The 22,666-nt window shown below is 43.1% G+C and overlaps 3 protein-coding genes, 1 long non-coding RNA gene and 3 other non-coding genes across 9 annotated transcripts; 1 reads left to right on the top strand and 6 right to left on the bottom strand.

Annotated features, from left to right (window-relative positions):
- Positions 1-5,186: 5,186 nt before the first annotated feature.
- On the bottom strand, positions 5,187-7,687 carry asb13a.1 (ankyrin repeat and SOCS box containing 13a, tandem duplicate 1). Of its 2 annotated transcripts, XM_053862227.1 has the most exons (6): positions 7,524-7,687; positions 6,678-6,865; positions 6,461-6,617; positions 6,260-6,394; positions 5,679-5,870; positions 5,187-5,616 (listed from the first exon to the last, which is right to left on the bottom strand). In XM_053862227.1, the coding sequence occupies exons 1-6, from the start codon at positions 7,579-7,581 to the stop codon at positions 5,462-5,464; spliced, it is 885 nt and encodes a 294-aa protein (XP_053718202.1). In that variant the 5' UTR covers positions 7,582-7,687; the 3' UTR covers positions 5,187-5,461. The 2 variants fall into 2 exon arrangements, with proteins under 2 accessions (XP_053718202.1, XP_053718201.1); XM_053862226.1 differs by having other exon boundaries at positions 6,260-6,617.
- Positions 7,688-7,806: 119 nt separating this feature from the next.
- Positions 7,807-17,668, bottom strand: gdi2 (GDP dissociation inhibitor 2). Its single transcript, XM_053862223.1, has 10 exons — positions 17,512-17,668; positions 14,036-14,143; positions 13,848-13,947; positions 13,498-13,632; positions 13,226-13,424; positions 10,929-11,060; positions 10,747-10,846; positions 9,329-9,500; positions 9,047-9,246; positions 7,807-8,684 (listed from the first exon to the last, which is right to left on the bottom strand). The coding sequence occupies exons 1-10, from the start codon at positions 17,554-17,556 to the stop codon at positions 8,532-8,534; spliced, it is 1,344 nt and encodes a 447-aa protein (XP_053718198.1). The 5' UTR covers positions 17,557-17,668; the 3' UTR covers positions 7,807-8,531.
- On the top strand, positions 16,894-20,002 carry LOC128757147 (uncharacterized). The gene is made up of 3 exons (XR_008414362.1): positions 16,894-16,994; positions 17,075-17,204; positions 19,632-20,002. It is a non-coding gene; the product is annotated as an uncharacterized LOC128757147 (long non-coding RNA).
- On the bottom strand, positions 18,051-21,245 carry ankrd16 (ankyrin repeat domain 16). 2 transcript variants are annotated; one of them, XM_053862225.1, is made up of 7 exons: positions 20,781-21,245; positions 20,242-20,462; positions 20,125-20,167; positions 19,617-19,725; positions 19,394-19,555; positions 19,219-19,304; positions 18,051-18,394 (listed from the first exon to the last, which is right to left on the bottom strand). In XM_053862225.1, the coding sequence occupies exons 1-7, from the start codon at positions 21,107-21,109 to the stop codon at positions 18,319-18,321; spliced, it is 1,026 nt and encodes a 341-aa protein (XP_053718200.1). In that variant the 5' UTR covers positions 21,110-21,245; the 3' UTR covers positions 18,051-18,318. The 2 variants fall into 2 exon arrangements, with proteins under 2 accessions (XP_053718200.1, XP_053718199.1); XM_053862224.1 differs by having other exon boundaries at positions 19,226-19,304.
- trnay-gua (transfer RNA tyrosine (anticodon GUA)) lies at positions 20,650-20,737 on the bottom strand. The gene is given in 2 exon segments: positions 20,650-20,685; positions 20,701-20,737. It is a non-coding gene; the product is annotated as a tRNA-Tyr (tRNA).
- A 159-nt stretch (positions 21,246-21,404) lies between the features above and the next one.
- On the bottom strand, positions 21,405-21,492 carry trnay-gua (transfer RNA tyrosine (anticodon GUA)). The gene is given in 2 exon segments: positions 21,405-21,440; positions 21,456-21,492. It is a non-coding gene; the product is annotated as a tRNA-Tyr (tRNA).
- Positions 21,493-22,232: 740 nt separating this feature from the next.
- trnay-gua (transfer RNA tyrosine (anticodon GUA)) lies at positions 22,233-22,320 on the bottom strand. The gene is given in 2 exon segments: positions 22,233-22,268; positions 22,284-22,320. It is a non-coding gene; the product is annotated as a tRNA-Tyr (tRNA).
- Between the last annotated feature and the right edge of the window lie 346 nt (positions 22,321-22,666).

The following is a 22,666-nucleotide window of genomic DNA, read 5'->3' as shown; positions in this document are numbered from 1 at the left end:
CGACTAACTTGCTGACAGCAAATGTTTAAGAAGACGATGTTCCGAAACGGCAAATGGCGAGAATCAAGTGTCAGCTTTTCTGCAGCGAAGAAAGATGACCCTCAGCGTGAGAGAATTCTGGAAGTATGTAGGATATGTACATCGGCAGTCCGCTCTTCACCTTTGGTCGTCTGAATGAAGAGCTGTGTTGGAGACTTGACATGTTGGAAGCGATGACACTGTAGCAGGCCACTGGCCCACAGTGAAGGATGCACCAGTCATCATATTACGATCACAGCTTCACAATGACATCTGAGTTTAAAGACAATGCAGAACTAAGAAACAGGCGTCGCTTCCTTTCCTTTCGCTTCCTCGCACATGGAGGATACAACAATTGAAGAGCATGATTTGCCCATGTGTTGGACTGATTCATTTTTGATCTGCCGGCTACATAGGAAGAGAGGCCAGGGACGTCACAGAGACACAGGCTCCGACAATCTTCCGACAATTTCCCGTCATCAATGCTGGGTATTCTCTCTCTGTCTTGGTTCTGCTGAAAGACATCAGTGGCAGAGACGTTCACCAACACTGCGACGTGCTTGTTTGGGTTCCGCTTCCCATGTTCGCCAGATATGGAAAGTGAACTGAAAACTGCTCCCCGTTGGTAAAGTGTGTCAAGGGAGAAGCTGCCGGTTCATTTTCCAAGTGAGCAGCAGAAAAAAAAAAAAAAAGTTCCCAGTCCCATATTGGACGAGTGGAACGCTGAGATCAGTTCTGCTGGTGCACAGCAGACGAAAACAAAGAGAACGGCAGAGGAGGAAGTGTCTGGGAGAGAAACTCTCTTCATTGGAGAAGTCTGGGACTCCCCTGCAAACTACAACCAGATGGCGTCGCCATCGGGCTGTTTGATGTTTGTGCACACTCCTGTGTGTGTGTGAGTGTGTGTGTGTGTGTATGTGTGTGTGTGACCCTGGGCCTGCGCGTCCAGACACATGTGAATATTATTTTCTCAGAACAAAGACGTCTGCTTTACAGTCTGGGACTTAGTCTGAGTCCATCAACAGGAGTTGGGTGATCACTGAGAACTTGGTTGTGTCCATGATCAGTCTGGACAAGTGTTTATTTTTTAATTCAAACTTTAGTGCAGACAAAACAACCTAACTACAACACGGGTGTGGAAAAAGTATGTGTCAGAATAAATAGCTCACTTAGAAATAGAGACAAGGCTTGTTGAATGAAGCAAAGGGCTGGAACTAGACCAAAATTATGTCCGAATTCCTGTTTTTTTTTTTGTTATTGCAGTTGAAAAGATTAAGTGAAAGCATATAATAACATTTACAATGAAGAAGTACAATGAAAATAAAACCAGAAATGCCCTTTTATAGGTGAAAGAAGCATAACTTACCTTATGAACTTAAGTTGAATAATATTTGAATGTTAAAAAATATATATTTGAGGAAGAAAAAGAGTAAAACAGAAACACATTTAAATGTCACAGCACATTATTATTACTATAGCAACATATCTCCCAATGTGCCTCCTACATCAGGCTGTGGTCATCACTCTCTATTGCACTGACCTCTGTCAGCCAGTGCCGGAAGCTGAAATGTTTTCTTTGTCCACACCTTTACGTAAACAATGTCCACATGCATAGTGGTGTATTGCTATCAGTCGGCAGTGATGTCATAACAGCCTGTAATCTCTTCACATTACTCCACCCAATGTTCACCATTGTTGATAAGAGAATCTGTCGTGTTTCAACTTGCGTAGGCGCATGTCCGTGGAAAGGTTTGGAAGTCACGTGACATCGGCCTATGTCCACGATGAAAACGTCCATCCAATGGACGGACAGCACAAGACTGGCGCACAAGTTATCCGGGGCAGTAAAGGTGGCCACTGCAGTGAGACCAGTGAGTCGCTTTCGTCCCACTGTATTGAAGCCAGACAGTGAGTTGTTTTCTTCACTGTAGCTGGGATGATTCAGTAGCTGAGGGCGACTGAAGATCAACTGCAAAAATCGTTTTCATTTACACGCCGCACCTCTTCTCTCGTCCCTGCGCATCTGCTGCTCATTTCAGGGGGCTGACGGAGGTGGGGTGAGCTGGAGGGGGGTCAGCACTGGACCATCACAGCATCCAGCTCAGTGTTTATCTCCCTCTCCCAAACAAAAGCTCCAGAGTTCTTGTCTGCTCAGCGCCACTAAATCCACAATCTCCACGTCCAAGCTTCCTCTTTTCCGCGATGACCTTGGACCCCCGGGCGCCGTTCCATCAGCTGGGACCCCCAGGGAGGCCTCTGCTTACCAACGTGTGCAAAGATGATCGCGGAGGTCAATTATCTCCATGATAATGATGTGGAGACCACCACCACACTTGCTGGTTTTCCCAATGACAGCTCGTGCTGGACGCTTTTGGCGTTCTGTGGCGCCGCCAGGTGGTCACCACCGCTTACTACAGCAAAGAATGTAAAGCTCAGGTGTTAGTGTAAATATGGTGTATACATCTTTATGACAATCAAACTTTATACACCATCATTAAAACGAATAGATAAACACTTTATCTATTCCCATGAGGACCAATTCTGGGAAACACACCTCCTTGTAAGGACATTTGGCTTAGTTAGGTTTGGCCAGTGCCAACAAGCTTAGGGTTAAATGTCAGGGTGAAAACTTCCAAATACTGAGTCAACATCATTGGATTTCAGTTTAGATCAGAGTCCTGGTTAAGGTTATTCAAGTGTTTTGTGTTTAGGGAAAGCATTATGTCAATGAGAAACCACACAATGTCCTAACAAGGCTAAAAAAATCGGACCTTGTGTGTGCATGTATTTAACTCTGAGTGTCAGAAGGCGGTGTGTAGGTGTCTGTTTGGGGTGAGCAGTCATGTGAAAATAAGTGACGCGAGTCTGTTTGGTTATATAAGACTGAGTGTGATGGATGGAATGTAAACACATTATTGTGTTGGTGGGGGAGAATTTGTTTTTGAAGGAACAGAAAAGTATTTTTGTCAAAATATTTATCCAATTTAATCGAAACAACCAACTAACAGAGTGGACTGAGAAATATATAACTAATGTGCCCATTATTAAAACAATTATAAAATGCATTTTCTTCAAATGAACAGTCGTCTTTGTTTTTTTTTTTTGATAAAACAAGAATCAACCACAGTCAAATTACAGGTCAAAAACACTCACTAAACAGCTCACTTTCCCCAAGTTTATATACAGTGGTACCTCGGTCCTCGACCACAATCAGTTCCAGACGGCCGTTCGAGAAGCAATTTGTTCGAAATCTGAATCAATTTTTGTGCCTGCTGCAGGTGCACTGTTCGTCTATGTGTGTGGCCGCTGCATGTGGGAGGGGTTGCCGAGTGAGTGACGTCTCTCCAGAAGTGAAGAGGTGCCCGGTGCGTGTCCAGCTCTGAATGTGCACTTCTGTGCAGTTTGGCTGTGACAAAGTCATAAACCAAGTCACGCTCTGTCCCAGACTCGCCTCATCCCTGTCCCAGCTCCAGCCCACAACAGGACATCAAACCCTGGAGTGGAGGTGTGGAGAGCGAGCACCTCCCCTGTGACACTCTACCACGGTCCAGTGCGGAGACAGGAAAGGTTTTACACCTCAATATGAAGAAAAAACAGCCAGTAAATGTAGCTAACGGGACACGTCTGCATACAGAGGCTCCGTTATACACAATAACGAAGCGCGTCGTGGGTCAGCTGATCGGTCCGCACATGTTTTTTCCGGCTTTTTTCGGGGGCGTTCGAGTTCTGGATTTTGGTTTGAAATCAAAAGCAAAAAAATCTTGAAATTTTTGTTCGAACTCTGATTTGTTCGAATTCCGGGACGTTCGAAATCTGAGGTACCACTGTATTATTATATTGAATATATTTCACTGCTATGAACAACATGATCAACATCATTTTGGTGATAAAGAAGTAGCTTTACCATTGTTTTTAAGGTATTGGGTGCTGGTGCTGCGCAGTCTCTTCTTCATGTTATAGGAGCTCTGTGGCGCTACTATCACCTGCTGGCCGACTGAGGTAATTGCAGTCGAGTTATCCAGTATGTAAGGCAATAATATTGGATAAATAATAACACCACAGAGTGGCTTGGTGGAGGTGAGCACTGTCTTCGAACCTTTCTAGCATCAGTCATTTCTTATGCCACTTGGAATATTGACACTGTAGACCAAGGAACAAATATTAACCATGAACACATGGCTTCTTCAATATAGTCAAGCTTGGCAAGACGCTGATCAGTACTTAATGATTAATTGCTGGCAATTACACAAATAAATGAGCAATTTATTTATGACAATATATGTCTCGTAATCAAAAGTCACCAATTATGGATATCATTAATAGCTCAAGTTAAAAAAAAAGCTCAACAGGACAGAAGGTGGCAGTCGCGACCCAGTGGAAAACAAGCAAAAAGAAACTGAACAACACAGACAAAATTATGAATTTGTGTTTTGCAAAAAATATAAATATAAAGATATTTTAATAAGAGCGTTCTTGCTGACGTTAACATTTTTCATTTGCTTAATTTGCTTGTGAGAAAAATGCCCTCTGAAGACGGCCTGACACCACCTTCACGTCCAAAGTATGTGAGTCCTAAGTAAAGATTCAACTCCTGTATATACTGTTGCTTCTCTAAAGAGCACACTTTGCTACATGATTCAACCTCTGAATGACCCCGGACCTCCAGACTACAGTGGAAGAGTCTTTCCTCTTCTTCCTTTCTTGTTCTGGATGTTACGAGAGCACAGAATCAGGTCATGTCAACACTCCCAACTAATGGACAGATCTTCTCTGGAATCCATAAACAAGCCTCCGACTAAAAATATGTCCAACTCTAAACCGAGACCCTCGTCTGAGTGCGGTGGCGGGCGCGAATGCTTTAAATAGACTGTCTGAAGCTTACAACATCATGAGTCAGCAGAGGCCGAGATGGAGGCCATGCGCATCTGGACATCATCTTGGTGACAAATCGGAAGGTGGCTTGAGCCTATTCTTGAGGGTAACATCTAAAAAAAAAAAAAAAAAAAATATATATATATATATATATATATATATATATATATATATATATATATATATATACATATTTAAGAAGTGTTACACAAAAATGTAACAAAACACCCTATATATATACATATATATCATTTTTTATAATAATAATTATATAATAATTATTTTTCTGCCATTTATTGTACACATATTGCACATACATTGTATATATATATATATGTTTGTTTTACGTACTGTATGTGACACGAGGAAAATGGCCCGTGTTCGCCATCTGCTGGCGACCAACTAGAACGACAACGTTTGAATTTTTTTTTATTTTTACCAATAAATTGCTCAAACCTTAGTCTTAAGACGGTTTACAAAAACATGAGCGCTCACCTCTTTATGACAAAAACAGCAGTAATAATAATAATAAAAATAACAATGTTCGTCGCCATGTCAGTGACTTCATTCTTCACACAACAGCAGTAGCGGAGGCATGGCCACAGTACTGTAGGTAGCTCTTGATGCGCTGCGAGGTGTCCAGCCTGCATATCACGTCAGAGGCTCTGGTGCCAAACGTGCCCCTGATTCTGATTCTGCAAAGTTGCTGCAAGCTCAGCGGGTTACCTGACAGGGAGCAGAAAAGATACGCACTTTGACTGCTGCTAGATCCCGTGATCAGCACTTACTCTCATAAAACTGGAGGCAGATGCAGGAAGGAGATACTGGACTGGTGTAGTCCACAGGTTTCCTGGCCAGGTTGTCGCTGCTGAAGACGTTCGCTCCAAACTCCACCAGCAGCTCAATCATGTCGGTCATGTTTGCTCGAGCTGCGTGGTGCAACGCCGTCTCATGAAACTTCACAGAGTTCACATTGGCACCTTAAAGGACAGACACAATGAGGACATGAAGTGGTCTTCCCCTGCAGCTTCAGAGCCTTCTCGCTATCATGACCTATTGACATCCAAAATATAAGGAATAACAACCTTAGTAGCCGTCATCTTTGCCGAACTTCAAGACCATCTTAGCTCAAGCCTAGACTTCAGATTTGCTTACAATACAAACAGAAGCAGTAGTTGTTTTGCAGTGAACATGTCATCGAAAGATGTGTTTTCAGATAGGTTTGACTGGTTCAGTGTTACCAATATCCATCTGTCCATCACTATCTGACATCTATTCTGACTCATTACAGGTCACGGCAAAAACTTTGAGTCTTTGGCACTACGCTCTAAACGGATGAAGTAAAAAGGATTCTTTAAAGTCCACTGACCGGCCAGCAGCAGCTCTCTGACACAGTCCACCTGCCCTTTGGCACATGCTATGTGAAGAGGGGGCCCGAAGTGGACGTCGTAAGCCTCCAACTGGGCTCCTTTGGAAATCAACAACCGCACAATGTCCACGTTTCCTGGGAGGAGGCGGCGTGTTAGCCATAAGGATCCAATCAGACTGACGGGGAGCTCAAGAGTCCAACCTTGGATGCAGGCCTCGTGTAGCGGTGAAGCGGTGAGAGCCGTGAGCGAGGGGTTGACTTTGGCTCCGTGCTGCAACAGAAGCTCAGTGCACTCCAGACTGCCAGAGGCGCAGGCATGGCACAGCGGGGTGCTGCCGTGGATGGTGCGGACGTCCACCTGCAGCACGTCAGACTCCTTTGATACCAAACGCCTGGTCAGGTTCAGTGTTTCACTCACCTGAGCTCCGGCTTCCAGCAGCATCCGGGCGCAGCTGGGACGGGCCTGAATGCAGGCTTCATGCAAGGGAGTGATGTTGTCCACTGTCACCATGTTGACGGACGCTCCTGCTTCTATCAGCTGTTTCAGCTGCAGAGACCTGCCTTGAGAGGCGGCTTCATGCAGGGCGGTCCGGTCGGCCCAGAACCCTGAGACGGGCAGCAACAAAGGCTTGTTCAACACATTACACTGTATGAATGACCAATTATCTGTCTTTCCTATAGAAGAAAAATGAAGAAAAAATGTTATTTCCAATCTGATTGAACTGTGTGAAATTCGTTCTATTGTATAACTAAGAAACACAGTTCAAGAATAGAAATGAACACGCATGCACTAGAAATGTTGAATGAGTTTTAACTATTTACACTGTAAACCTCGGTTACAGATGAGGTGGAGCAGGTGCAAAAAAGCAATAATATAATCTTCCTGAACGATAAGCTGTGATCTAAGTGAAAAACGCAGGGACGAACTTGTATCATTAGAATGTCAAATCAGATCCGTTACTTGACCGCATTACGCGCATTTGAAAGACACCAGTTAAAAATGTCGGACAGACTACTGGCTGCAGCGACCGCAACAACCAGCCAAATGAATGAATAATACATTTTATGTGAGCAAACTACATATTACAGAGCGGTTAGATCACCACCATCAGGAGCTAGCATGGACTCTAGCTCGACTCCGAGCGCGCGTCATGGCTCCGCAGTAAACACGGAACTTGACCTGCTTATATCGTTTACAGGTGCAACATGGACGCTCACAACAGACTGGTTTGTAAAACGCAGGGAAAGCAGAGATATTTCTTACCGATATCGCACAAAAACGACCGCCGAGCTGCAGTTACCTCCATCTTTAAGACCGTCATATGATGTTTGCAGTCGAGATTCCGCTGCAGCCATAAAATCCTGACATCCAATCCGACTTGAACGCACCACGAAGAGTCGCACCATAGTGGGAACTACGACTCATGTGAGACAGTGATCAGTCGGTTTGCTCGTCTTCGCGGTGACACGGTCGTGAAGCAGCTAAGGCTCAAGCAACGAGCCGCCTGTCTAAACTATAAAAAAAAATAAAAATCAGGAGACACAAGTTTGACGAAATTCTTTTGTTGTCTTTACTTTGCAGTACAGAAGTCATTGTGAGTCCAAGACAGAACAAGGTCTCACTGGGCTCTGACCAAGACAATACTGCTTCAGCACACATTTGGTCCATCTTAAGTGATTACAGTCAACCACACTGATAATACACAGTGACGCCATGCTCCTCTTCTTTTTGTGCATAATACCAAATTGAATATACTTTCAGTAGCCGCTCAGCTCAGCCATGGGAACTAGCCTCAAAGAATTTAGGTCAGATTGCAAAAAAAAAATCTTTTGGATAACAAATGCACGGATCACTGTACCACACGATAACAAAACCGCTGAATAGTTTTTGTCACAATCACACCGCACACTTGGGAAAAAATATTAGCATGAAAAGAAATATCCAGTTGGCTCCTGTACAGACTGTTTACCTGGTTAATCATTTTATTTGGCATCTTTGGAATATGCGCAACCATGTTAGAAGAATAGCATGTGTAGTTTTATTAAAACAATATAGTGATTGTGTTTGATAAGAAAAAAAAAGCATAGCTCGCACCCTGAACTATGACCAACAATACTAAACTGCCTACGATGAAACTTCGAAAGTGGGCAGACGCTTGTTGACGATCAGTCAGCCCGCCGTTGCTTATTTTACTTCCGTACGCTCTCTATTCTCATGTGTAAAGACTTAAATGTCGGCAGCAATGATTCAACTGAGGAATCAGAGGGTCTTCTACTCTGCAGCGTCGCCATAGATGTCCTTCTTCTGACGTTCCATTGCGGCAAAGTCAAATTCAGAGCCGGTCATTCTCTGGTAGATGTCCTTGATGTCGTCGCAGGTGGTCTCAAAGTGAGTTGTGGCATCGTATGAGTGGGAGATGAAAACCTGCAAGACACCAAAAAGGGTTCACTAGCAACCCTTTGTGTTGAAAAACTGCCGATATAGCAACTGTAATGCTCTTAAATTTGATTTATGCATTCAAGCTTTTTTTTTTTAATCTTTTCTTTGATTTTCCTACAGACAGAAGTGAAAATCTGCATGTGGAGCTTCTGCCTGTTCTTCACATGGGGACAATATTCACACGGGATCAGAGGTCTTTTCATGACCAATAGGAATCCACTTAAGGAAAAGCTTCCATTCCAGGTTGAGAAATATGGTGTCATTTCAGCTTAAAATCATGAACCTTCTTCTCTACGCTCAGTTGATCATTTGGCACTGGCCTGAACTCCGTTCCCCACAGATCATACCTGGCTGTCTGTGCCCCTGTCTGTAGGGGCAAACAGGTCGCTGACGCTGACAAACTTCTGCTCGATTGGCTGCAGGAGATCCAAGGCAGGCTTGACTTCATTCTCTGGGTCATTCGTCTCCACGGTGGTGCTGGCAATGGCAATGTATTTGTTTGCAGCAGCCACGTTGTGAGCAGTGGAGATCATACACACGTAGATGTCTGGAGAGAGCAAAAATGCAGACATTTTATTTCAATCTGCGCCATGAGTTAAAAGGTGACATTATTTCCTGCCCTCACTCACCATGCTTCCTCTGGACCTGATTCTGAGGGATGATGATCTGGCACGAGCTCACGTTATTGGTGTTGGCGATCGGGTGGTTCAAGATGCAGATGACACGGACAACCTGACCCACTTTTTTTGTGTGGGAAGGGAAGTAGCTGGGATCACATATCAGCTGCTTGCAACGTGCAATCTGTGTGGAGCAGATCAAGGTCAACATCTTCTGCTCCAGATTTCACTGGCCGATAACAAAAATGACACGTCACAAACTTGTGACGTAACGAAAAGCAAGGTCACAACCCCAACCCACCCTCTTCTCACTTAGTCTTACTGAGCTCTTTGCAAGAAAACACTGACCCCGGACAATTTTTCATTTGACTATGACATGCTCTCTCATCCACAACAGCTGAGATGAGGCAGGTCAGAATACTACCATGACTTCTACAACAAAAAAAGATATCACGATAAATGTAGTAATTTCGTCGATAACGATAATTATCACGATAAATCCATTTTCATTCCATTCCATGTGTGGTACACACTACAGTCTCACTTGAAACTGTTTCATGATGAAACTTATTAGTGGAGTTAACCAAGTGTAGAGATGAGAAATTCAATGTTTCATGTCTCTCGTAGAAAACCCTGTCGTTTTATTTAGGGGTTAAATTGAGCCGTCTGTCTGCTGTATCTCAATAAGTGATCATTTAGTCATATTCTATTCTCAAAATCATGATACAAACTGTCAGTCCTTTCTCTTGTGAGATAAAAAACATTTTCACAATCTCCTAAAACGGTTGTTTTTCTTTGCCTTATTTAATATTTCCCAAATACTTTGAACGTTTTAGTATTTGTTGATGGTCCCTAACTGATGCCGAGTCATAGCATTAGCGCTGCCTGTGCGAGTGTGTCCGCGATCAGTGAACCCTAATCAGGGATGAGGAAGAGGATGCCACTGCCAATACAAGAGTGGAGCTCCGTCCAATATCCAACTATTTTCACCACTGTGTTTCGCCGAGGCACCAGCACAGCAGGAGACCAGACGACCGCGCCAGAGAAGCTATGAGCACCACTCCATCTAATAAAATAAACACGGATCCAGAGACTCAGACCCGACCAGTGTCATTATCAAAGGTTCCCTGTATTAAAAATCGATCGTGAACCAAAGTCCACCACACTCCACAGGTGTCACACGACGGTGTCTGCTGTCAAGCGCCACAGAGCTGGAGAGCGGGGCGCACGGTCTCGTCATGTGTGCAGGTCCAATGCAGCGAGTGTGTCACGTGTTTATCAAATTTATCGTGAGATGCAGAATTGTCATCGTGGAGATTGTGTTTGGCGGCATATCGTGTATCAGCCATCCCTAACTGCTACTGCAGCTGAATTCTTTCAAACAGCTCCCAGAACGACTGTACTTCAGATAAACGCATGCAACTACTCACCTGTCCTTCAGACTTGACTCCTACCACCTTCCCGTTCTCCATCACTATCTCCTCTATAGGCTTGTTCAACATGTAGGTTCCACCATAGATGGCACTCAACCTAATTTATAAAAAAATAAAAAAAAATAGGAGAAATCATGAGCAAAGAATATTCTTATATCAGGCCCTGAATATTCAGTTACCTGGCAAATCCCTGAGGCAGTTCTCCCAGACCATACAGTGGATAGAGGTACGGACTCTTGCCGTATCTGGCCAGAGACTCACTGTAAAGCTTTATCCTCTTTATCGTCTGGATGCACGGCTGATCCAAGTACCTGGGCACAGAGGAAAACAACTGTTACACACTTGGAAACCTGGCATCAAACTAAACCAACTTCCATGCAAGGTTGGATATGGTGGACATGTGTGCAGATAAACAGAAAATACACATTTAAATCATAGAAAACACTGAGATTCTGAAGACAATGTTACACACTGTAATATGGCTATCGCCATTGCAACATTTCACTTTCCCCCCCTTTCTTTTCAAATCATATTTTAATGCATTCTTCTTCAATTCAAGTCCAAGTTGCATGGTCATCTTTGTTCTCAATGTAATCTGGGAAAAGTAAGATAGCGATCTTGAGACCAGCATTCAGAAGAAAACAGTACAATAGAAAAGGAGGAAATAAATAACTAGTAAAGAATCAGTCATACCTATTACCAAAAAACTCCATGAAGGGACAAAGGACAAAATAAACTGAAATGTGCAGGGCTGAGGGAATAAAGGTGAGTGTTGTGTGATGTATAAATGACTACAGAGGTGTGCAGGCTGTGAACATGTGACAAGGGACAGCAGATCACCTTCACAGTAGAAAAGACAGGGCATTACGCTCGGTTCTTTATGCATCAGAATACCAGATGCTGAAGGAGAGTGAAGAATAGACGCCTTGCTGGAGTACAACTGTTGCTGGGGGAGGGAAGTGGACATCTATGTTTATGATTAAAGTTAGGTCTGTGTTTTGTCAAGAACCTCACAATTCATTTTTAATTCTTTAGGTTCCAATTTGATTCTGTATCGACTCGCTTTGATTTGAATTTAAAGGCTCTCAATAAAGAGAGTACCATTTGACAATTTAAATGAACAAATATGGCACGTCAGCGCTCTCATATTGGGCAATAAAAATCTGGATAAAACAATTTCACACAAAGTATTCGTGCATGTGGAGTAGTAAAACAGTTATGCACTAACACAGAAATGAAATTCTTTCCTCTTAGAAATATAGATGAACCCCGCCTATAATTTGTGTAACAATACTGCATCTGAACCTGGTCCCTTCATTGTTCAGGTGTTAGAGCAGGGCTGGCACAGTGTCTGCAGCTGTTGAGCACGGACATTAGAGAAGAACGCACACTTCATTACAAATAACTAGTGTACAATAGCAACTGAGGGTGGAGCGGGGTTTTTATCTCCCATCGGCCGAGATGGGGATTCCAGTTGCTGTTTTGATGACTTGTGACTTGACTTCAACAAAAAAAATGTAAGGCTTGGAAGTTAAAGACTCGCTACTTGAGTTGACGTGAGACATGATGACTTGAGGGTCATTGGTTTGAAGTTTTCAGTTTTAAATACAAAATGCCCAGCATGAGCGCTGGCTGAGAGTGGCGTCCTCAGTCACAACTGCTCACCTTAGCCACGCTCCCTCAGTGTCATCATGTCGGGGTATTCGCAAAGTTAGCCAGTTAGGTTTTAAAAATGTGGGTGTGTGGAATGCAAGACCTGCGACCCCTCCCTACCCGCTGCCTATGTATATAGGATAATGTGTCTATAAAATTATTACAAGAACACCTCAGCATAACATTGTACTTAAAGTGCATCAATTTGCCTGAAATGAGAAAAAAGAAAATCATGAGTAGATGAGCAATTACACTATTCTAGTACAGCAAAAACGTATGTTCCGAGGTGCCCCCTCCACTATTTGAGAAGGACAGCATTATAGTATCCTTTTTAGCCCAAGGAAACAATTGGAGGAACCATTTAATTCCAAGAAGCATTTTCCCCATTGAGGGTTTGTAGGTGAGAAGGTTCAAATGACAGTCACACCAAGAAGAGAACAAGACTTTGATGGCAGACCACAAACTCAATTAAACATGTGCCATACATGTGTATATGTTATGAACACCTACATGACTAACACGAATATTGCTGCTATCATCATCACCACTTCGGACATGTATTTGTAACATGGAAGAGGACCTGGGCAGGAAGGGAAAATGAAGGAAGTGGTGGTGTGAGGATGAACACCTTATATAACTTCATGACTTAAATTGGCTTTCATAGCATTTCCATTGGACTGTAGTAAACAAGCAACAAATTGTGTAACTATCATCCAGTAGAAAGCCACTATTGACACACTGGAATACTGCAGAGGTTTGAGAACATGAAGTGCAGCCATCGGTGTACATGAATAGAGGATAAATCACAGAAGAGGACACTCACTCGTCTGTGCGGTAGAGAGCAAGAGAGTGGCCAGTGAAGTCCATCACGTCTTGGTCCAAGTTAAACTTCTGGAAAATAGCTCTCATTGTAGTCTTTTCAGGGTCGACCCCTTCCATGGTTCTGGGATCGTTTTCATCAAAGTTGGCGACGAAGACCAGGAGTTTTCTGAAACGGCGTTTCTCAAACAAGCCCATTAGACCTGAAAGCCAAACCAACAAAGAAGGTTTTATAACTTATAAAAAGGTCACCAGCTACACCTCGCCGGCACTCACTAGAAGCAAGCGCCTCGGTCTCAGTTGAGGGCACTTTGTGGATTTTGCCAGCCTTGTACACATAACTGCCTTCGATCACCTTAAACTCCAGGTAGCGAGTCACCTCTGTGATCAGCAGCATACGGACCAGCTGACCTAGAGAAGGAAGACATGTCATGCTTTAGAAGGAATAGACAACATTGGAAAAGCCTGAAAAACTATACAGAGATGAGCTAGTGTAAAAACGCAAGAGAATTTTCCACACTATAAATTGCAACTTTTTTTTTCCACTGGTCTTATGACACCGACATCGTTTGAGAATGCAGTCATTTCAGGCTTTAGAATATGCTAATGTGGTGCAAAAGCAGTACCGTTGGCCATGAGGAATTTAGGGATAAGGTCAACGTTCCAGTCCCGAGCTCTTCCCATGGACTCTGGTGGTGTGCCTGGCAGCTTGAAGTGCTTGTAGAGCTGCGGAGAGAAACAGTCGAAATGAACAATCAAGTATGAAGTCAACATGGGTCTGCTTCATTCTGTCCAAATCATAAGAACCACTTACTTCGTCTAGAGGTGTAATGGAAGCACTCTCGGCACCATAGTAGGAGTTGCGGTCCATATGCAAAACCTTTTTCCCCTTCACCGACATGATGCCTGACAGAATGCATTCCTGTGAGGGAAAAGCAAAAATAAAACTCTCCTTACTGTCACTGACTGCCGAGGTATACATCAGCTTTGACACGCATTTGTCCTGTTCACGTCGGTGAACAGATACTTTTAGTTAACAGAATGCATAACACTGCTGCATTATTCCTCACGTCCTACCAGGAAAAAAAAACACAGATTAAACTTTTAAGATGTGACTATAACTAATGCACCAATCGAGTAACTGAAAAAAAAATTGATAGTGAAAGTTGGTGACTCAAACAAGTGTTCATGCATATAGAATCAAGGTTTTAACGGGTCATTCGTTAATTTTGTTCTACTTATTACCAAATGAGAACAACATAGGGAAGTTTTACTTTTAATCTCACAGCACCTGTCTGGCCTGTAATTCTTCCTCTTTATTGCTCAATTCCTGAACATGAACAAACTATACAAGCAGCGAACCTGACTGGTAGCTGTTTGTTCGGAATCAGACTTCCTCATTGTAAAAACGTGGTGGAGGACCCGAAGTCAGTAGTACATAAAAGCTTAACTTTTTTTCCCAACCGAGAGCTGAGTGCAACCACTGAAAAACGTAAATATTAAGAAAACTCGGTTTACTCGGGTAAAAAAGTTCAGCACAGATGTAATGCGCTATGGAAAACTGACACTTGAATCCTCATTGTACAGGCGTGACCACCTGCTCAAAGAACAGCTTTGACCAACATTATACATTTCATGACATTTTGCAACATAAAGTTGATGAAGTTTAATGACCTTGCAACACATTTTGAACCTTTTCTCGTTGTTATTCAAAAGTTGATCTTTAAACCAGAGCTGATATGGGATACGACTGGGCCTGTGTAAAGCGTAGTACACGTGAAGCGATAACTTTCTTCTAAGTGGACATAACTTATTAAAACTACTTAACAAGTTCATTCTTTTTTCAACAAACCAAACAATCACTTTTGGTCACGCACAAAAACGACAGAGCCAAGAATTCATCAGTGTTAGAATTACGAGCTCCACATTTGACAGATAGAAAAAAGGCACATTCATATTTTGTAGGTTTGTGTTTTGCTACTGAAACTGGAGGTCTCCAGTCTCTGGTGGTCAATATCTAGCCAAAGAAGGAAAGGCCGTACAGTCAGCACAGTCAATGGCAGCTTTGGCACAGAGATGCTGCAGGCTGGCCAATGAGGTATTATGTAACGCAGAAAGTAAAAGAGTTACATAGAATAGAATGTATAGAAAAGAATAGAATATTGACCTGACAGAGGTATGACTGACGCTACATTGCCTGTTTGCTGTGTGCATGCAAGCGCAAGAAAGTCAGCTTTTGAGTGCTCTGCACACCCTGTCAACAAACACCACCCAAGCATGAGACAGATTTTCTCCCCACATCCTCTTGTGACAGTTTTATAACAACTGTCGAGCACATCTATGAAATCAATGACTTTAACTTTATTAGTTCAACTAAATTCTCGACATGTGACCTGGTCTATCATAAATTAGAAGCACGACAACACTGCCTTTCCCCAGAATAAACTTGATATAAAATTAAAGCCCAAAACCACACGTTTAAACAAGGCAACGATTACATAAATTGTGTGTGCTCCTCAGACGAAAGGCAGCAGCACACAGAAGAGTGCTCCAGTCTTATACTTTCAGTTCCCCTGTCACAGAGCCACACCCAAAAAGAGTAGTGACAGTCAGAACTATGAATACAAAACACTTCTGTACTTCTCTGTCTCGTTTGTCCCGTTTTATTATAATAATCTAGCAAGCCTGGTCATGAATGGCGGGGAAGGGGGAAAAAAATCAGGAACTAAGATAACTAGTAGTAAGGGGTGCTCTGAACACGTGGGTGAGGATTCCATATGAGAACATATCACAAAGCGTGACTATGAGAACAAGTATTATTTTTGTTGTGGATGAGGCCATTTCAACTTTACTGTAGAACATCTTGTGTCAAACATCAGCATGGAAAACAACTTTAAAAATTCGTATTAGTCGTAAAAGCAATGACAAGTCACATGGTTTTGCCTGGGATCTTTCTTTACCACACTTGCTTAGAATTTTCACCTTGAAACAAAAAGTTTTTGTCCATACAGCTCATTGTCAAGTCAATTACATGGTGTAATTTAGACCAAGTTTGACCAAGGAGCAAATATTTGCAACATCAGTCATGATACAAGTAACTGTGCATAAATACTTCAACATAACATGGAACTTAAAATCTAACAGGAATGTAAAATATTAGTCACACATTTTGTGGCCAAAAGGTTTTTTCCTTCCAGCTAGTTCTGCAAACATTTTGGTCACAACCGCTATGTCATATCTCTTTCAACAATCTAAACGTATTAAAACTGACTTGACCAAAATCTTATCCCTCTCCCAAATTACATTTTCTATCTTTTAGCAAAACAGATCCTCTTAAGTAACCCAAACGGTTCTCCTTCAACAGACACATTTTACCTCACAGCATGAACAAACCAAACCTTTCTTATTAAAGTTGGAATGGACTCAATTTCGCTCCATCATGACTTGGTTTTTCTTGTTTTTTTTTTCACTAAACATTAAGAATGCTTGATTAATGAGTTGCAGAATCAGTTGGATCACTCACCCAAAACTTTGTTGTGAATAAGATGCATTGTTGGCTTCGCCTAAACGAGACAAAACTCCGCTACACGGGTACAATTCAAAGAAAGCTGGGCCGTTGATCCGTGGATTGTCTCTCGTCACGGGACCTTCCTGTCATGCGTCAGCCATAAACGGAATCTCAAGTTCGGTATGCTTTTAAAAGAGGCCGCTGGTGAGTCGCACCGTTCAATGCGGAAACCCCAACAACTGCAAAATGGAAGCCAACTGCTCGAGTAAAACAACAGTACAGTGAAGGGAAATCCTGTGATTTGGATAAGCAGTTAATCGGTCGTTTCTGCTCGTGTCTGTGCAGGCTGCCGACGCACACGGTGGTTTGATCTGATCGAGTTCCCTGTCAGCGCTATCATTTTAAGCACCGCAGATTTGATTCATCATTGCGAGAGCGGTGTTCGAGTGAAGTATACGACACGTAACTCCAACAGGTAACCGACACGACTTCGCTGCTGGTTCTACAGATGGGCTCGCGTTACTTAAATCCCTTTTGAGAGAGGCTACGGTAACTGTATTTCACTGTATGCTTCATTTAAAAGTTGTTATAGTTGACAAGCCTTCACAAAGGGCGACTTCAACAAAGTGACCGTAGGCGAAACGCAGTCAGTAGCCGTCTCGGCTGGACCAAAGCTAGCTACTTAGCCTCAGTGATTAGGCCAGCTTAGCTCCGCGCTCCCCCGCTAGGCGCAAACAGGTTGCAGAAACAGTTTCTACTTTGCTTAATCGACCATTCCCCACCGTCAGTCCGGTGCCGAGGACGATAACGTCGTATTCTTCCTCCATTTTGACCGTTAAAGCTCGCCGCTCCGGCTTGACAGGAAAGAAGAAAATGGTGATTCCGAGGAGCTGGAAATGAGAAGGGGCGGGGCTTCTGTGTCAGGCGCTTCAAGGAGGGCGTGGACGATGGTCTGTCAATCAAAAAGTCGTCGCATTTGAAAGCTTGATAAAACTTCGGGGTGAAACGTGACAATGCAACTTTAATTGATAGAGATAACAAAAAAAAAAGAAAACAATGCAAATGAAGACATTAAAGTTAAATTCAGATTTCGATTTCTTTATCATATGAATTTCCCTATACAAAATATATGTATGTAAGATATATGTATGTAAAAAATGCGAAAATATTACATCAGAAAATATATTTTAAGGGTATTGTATAATAAATCATTGCAAATTGAGGGCTTAGATAAAAGGTTTTCCGATCAAACGTTCTAAGCGACTAAATTAAATATTTGACAAGGCTGCAAACTTCCAGATGCACTAGAGTGGGATGCAGAGTATACTTTTTTATTTGTGTTGGCAGGGTGGACCTGTTTAGTCACACCTACACATTACACATTGAACATGTCACTGGCAGAATGTGAAATATAAATACCTGTCTTAAACCTCACGACAACTGATGAACCTTTCTGCCATTTTATTTATTTACATTCACAACTCCTGCTCCAACAGTTTGATCACAACGTATCTTTAAACTCTGACTCAAACAACTGAATCAAGTCTGGTTTTACAGCCAGTTGCCGTCCTGTTGTGCCGGACGAATCTTCAGAGTCTTTGAGTCCGAGCTGTAAAAGTGTCCTGGCGACGTGTGTGTGTTGACCTATGCAAGCCATGTGCAGAGCTATGAACAAGAAGAATATTATCAGTCAACTCATCTGGAATATTGACATGATTATAACATTTAGTTTTTGAACCAAGAGCCACTTGGACTTCCTGAACATATCAGGGCAATTACAAACATGACAACATTCAAGATTTTATAAGAACTTGTCAGCTGCATCATTTTTATAATCCTTTTAATCCCATTTTTTTTCCGATCATCAGACTATGAAACTGTAGTCAGCACGCATTTCTGGCTTTAACCTTGTGGTTGGCTCATGCACTTTAAATAGATCCATTCAAGTATGATTGTACAATATGTTGATCTTTATTCTTATACCTACATAACAGAGGAGTCAAGTTGTGTACTGTTGTCACACACAGCTCTTTCTCTAGATCACCTGATTCTTGAACTTCTCAGATCTACACTGACCACAATTGCATGTCAATATGTGCAATGGACATGTGACCTACCCCTGGCCTCTTGCCCTATGTAGCTGAGACAGTAGCCGACTCCCTTATAACAGAAATAAGTGATCAGTAAGGCTGGTGTTAAAGAGAGGAAGCCCGTTTCATTGTTTGGTTGGATTATGTGGACAGTAGGGGGCGTTCCAAGCTAACAAGTTGAATGCATGTGGAGCAAGGAATGAGGTGTCTGGTTGTGCTGGAGGGAGGGAGTACTGTGAACTGGTCATGACCCTGGTATTCTCCATCGATCAGACAATGTCCCTCATTGCATGAGTAAATTACAAGTAACAGGCGAGAATAACTGGCCAATGACTTATGTCTTCATATGTATGTATATGAGCTCAACTCACTACTTAGTATACTAGCAACATTACAAACCCCAAACCTGATCTTCCTTTTTTGTCCCGTGCCTGAAGATCAGCTCCCAGCTCCACCAGCGTCTTCAAAGTAGACACATGCCCTTCCTTAAGAACAAAAACTAGTTTACTGTTTGTGGAAACATTTTGGTTTACCACTACACTCGAGTAACAACTTTTAGATTTAAGGTCACAACCTTGGCAGCGTAATGAAGAGGGGTGAGCTGGATTATTGTCGCTCTCTGGTTCACGTCCATGTTAAGGTCCCGGACGAGGAAGTGCAGTGCTGCGTCCTGGCCTGTGACGGCCACCTGGTGAACAGGCTGAGCTCCGAGAGTGTCAGTAGCTGACGGAGACGCCTACGGAGATGAATGTTTGTACATGTTCGAGAGTTTTCTTGACCTCACACTCATTGCTTACCTTGTGCTTCTCCAGCAGGAGCTTGGCCACAGCAACATGTCCGTTTCTGACTGCGTCCATGAATGGAGTCACTCCACAGCTGTCAGCAGTGTCAGGTGTGTAGTCACATCTGGACGAGAAAAAAATGACTTATTTTATTAACGACTAGGAAAAGCTGAATTCTAGCACCATCTTAAACGGCTTAGCTGAACTGTATCTCAAATGGCATACCATGATAACTTCATTTTCAACATTACTAAGGCAAGTTTATTTGACATATGGAAATTGTGTATTCTTAACCTGATCTACTTTTGTACTTGTTCAGTTAAGAAAATGTAGGAGAATGTAATTTAATGCCCAGAATGTAACTTTAAGTGCGGGGAGAATGTTGATGCTTAAGTAGTAAAACCAATGCACAGCTTATAAAGTGAAATTGAGTGCAGCATTATTTCACATCAGCAAAGCATCTCCCAAAAAGTCCATTTATAGAATAAAATATCTAAATTTAATAAAGAGAACCATCCCCTACCTGTCCAGCAGGATCTCCACAACGTCCAGGCAGCCATGCATTGCTGCAACATGAGCAGAAAATATCAGCCATGAGGGAAAGCATGAATGACCCCCAGCAGACAGATGAGGGTGTCACCTGCAGTGTGCAGTGGCGTCCTGCCCGTCTTGCTCTTGGTCCTCCAAACATCTGGCGCGGCAAGAAGCAGCAGCTGGACGACCTGGGGATCTCCTTCCCTGCAGGCGATGTGGAAGCAGTTCCACCCATCTTTGTTCCTCAGCATGGGGTCAGCGGAGTGATTCAGAAGCTCCTGGATCACCTGCCGGTTTCTGCGCGTGCAAGCCATCATCAGAGGGGTCCTGGAAGATGGAAGGGTGAAGATTGACTTCCTGGATGGGAGCAGACGCTGGAGGAATTACACCACTTGGTTGAACTTGGAACCAGCCACAGGCTAGGGTTTCTGACAAAAGGTACAAGAGGCAGTCTGTACCCCCAGCAAACGATCTTTTAATAACAGCAGTTGCACCACTTCATGAACGAAAAACTTCCTTCGAGCCGGATTTGAACCAGCGACCTAAGGATATCAGCAAAGCAGCCCTACAGTCCTCCGCTCTACCAACTGAGCTATCGAAGGTACACATCACCAATTTCAGGAAAAGTGAAAAGTGAAATCTCACCAATCTGCCTTCTTCAGCGAATCCACCGTGGCTCCTTCCCAGAGAAGAAACTTGACGCAGGCTAACTGACTCATGGAGGCGGCTTCATGCAGCGGTCTCTTATAGTCGTTGTTGTATACTTCTACGTCCACACCCACTCGCTTCACGAGGAATTCCACGATGTCCGAGTGTCCGTGTCTGGCAGCGTAGTGCAGGAGCGTGTCCCCGGAGCGACCCAGGTGTTTCCCGCAGACCTCCAGCATCAGTGCGTCGGTCATCAGCTCCTGCAGAGAGCGCAGATTCCCCTCCTGCGTCAACTTCACCAGCTGTTTCAACGTGTCTTGATCCATGTGGAGCAAATACAGGCGTAACACTAAACACAACTACTTGCAAAACTGAAACAATATCTAGCTTTCCAGGTTATTTGCATATTTATAATCGCCACTACCGAAATGTGTGCGGTGCTGTTGTTCTTCGCTCACTTCGCCAGTGTAAACAACTGAATGTTGCACAGCGACACCTAGAGTATAGGAGTCCGCAACATATCCTCAATAATCTTGTTGCAATAGCGCAACCATACACCCACATCCACGACAAAAGGAAACAAAACAAAGACGAATTTGACAGGTGAGGGGAAGAAAAGATTCCTTCGAGCCGGATTTGAACCAGCGACCTAAGGATTTCAGCTACGAGCCACTACAGTCCTCCGCTCTACCAACTGAGCTATCGAAGGAGACGGACTTCGTTAAACGCCTCTTTCGCCTACGAAGTAAATAGTCTTTTTTTTTCTATAGTTTGATGAAGAAGACGAGTCATTCGAACCTTTCGGCCTTAGAGTCTCGCGCCTCTGTTTATAACCATGCACTCGGTTCTGTGGAACCATGCAATGCTCAGATACGCCACAGGGTGGCGCCTTCGTTATGTTGATGCTGCGGGAATCCCAGTGAAGTTGGTTCGTAGGGTTCATGGAAGCTGATTGGAAAGAAGACTCCCACAAACTACGTGATGTTTTTTTTTGTTTTACTTCTATTGACGAGACACTTTAGAGCCGTGGAGACCTGGCGTGGGCTGGTTTTCATTATCCATTTACAAACGTGGAAGTAAAAAGCCCCTTTAAAGAAACACGATCAAGCATAAAACATCAATATTAACTGTCTCCATCATTTGTTTGATTTAATTGATTGAATCTAGTGCGGAAATAATCGAGGTCATTCTTATTAATCGCGTACAGGTCACTATATGATGCCATAAATTTTTTTCAAGTTGGGAAACACATACTAAATGAATGCATTTTAATCGAATTCACTGATGAAAACAAAACAACAAAAAAGCATCACTCAAAACTAGTTAAGTGATCGTGTTGAATACATTAGTTTTTGATACACAATTCAGTGAGCACGATCACTGTTGACAGAAATTGCGCTTGCGTGGGTCAAATTCAAACACACGCAACAATAAGACTAATCCAAAATTTCCTTCGAGCCGGATTTGAACCAGCGACCTAAGGATTACAGCTACCAGCCACTACAGTCCTCCGCTCTACCAACTGAGCTATCGAAGGGGATAGCACCCCCTACAGGTGGGCTAAAGGTTGGTCTCATCTGGGATCGTGTGTTATGGATGTAGTGATGTTGTGCGCCATGTTGCGCTAGATTAGGTATTTTGCTCAACCAATACCACCTTAAAATTCCTAAAAAGCAGGACTGGGAACCAATGTATAAAGTGTTTTATGTCCCTATAGTCCTTCCCGGGCTCTTTCTTACGCCTCAGATCATTTGTAAGCCATTGAGTGATCAACCCTGTCGACGGTCCACAGCAACATCTGTGTTTCCATCTCAGGATACAGACAACAATGGTCATGCTTCTTAATGTGCAGGTATATCAGAAGTCAGATTTCATCGAGTCAC

This window comes from Synchiropus splendidus, chromosome 4, assembly GCF_027744825.2.
Source record: "Synchiropus splendidus isolate RoL2022-P1 chromosome 4, RoL_Sspl_1.0, whole genome shotgun sequence".
Classification (NCBI taxonomy): domain Eukaryota; kingdom Metazoa; phylum Chordata; class Actinopteri; order Syngnathiformes; family Callionymidae; genus Synchiropus; species Synchiropus splendidus.
This window is presented reverse-complemented; position numbering and strand designations above follow the sequence as displayed.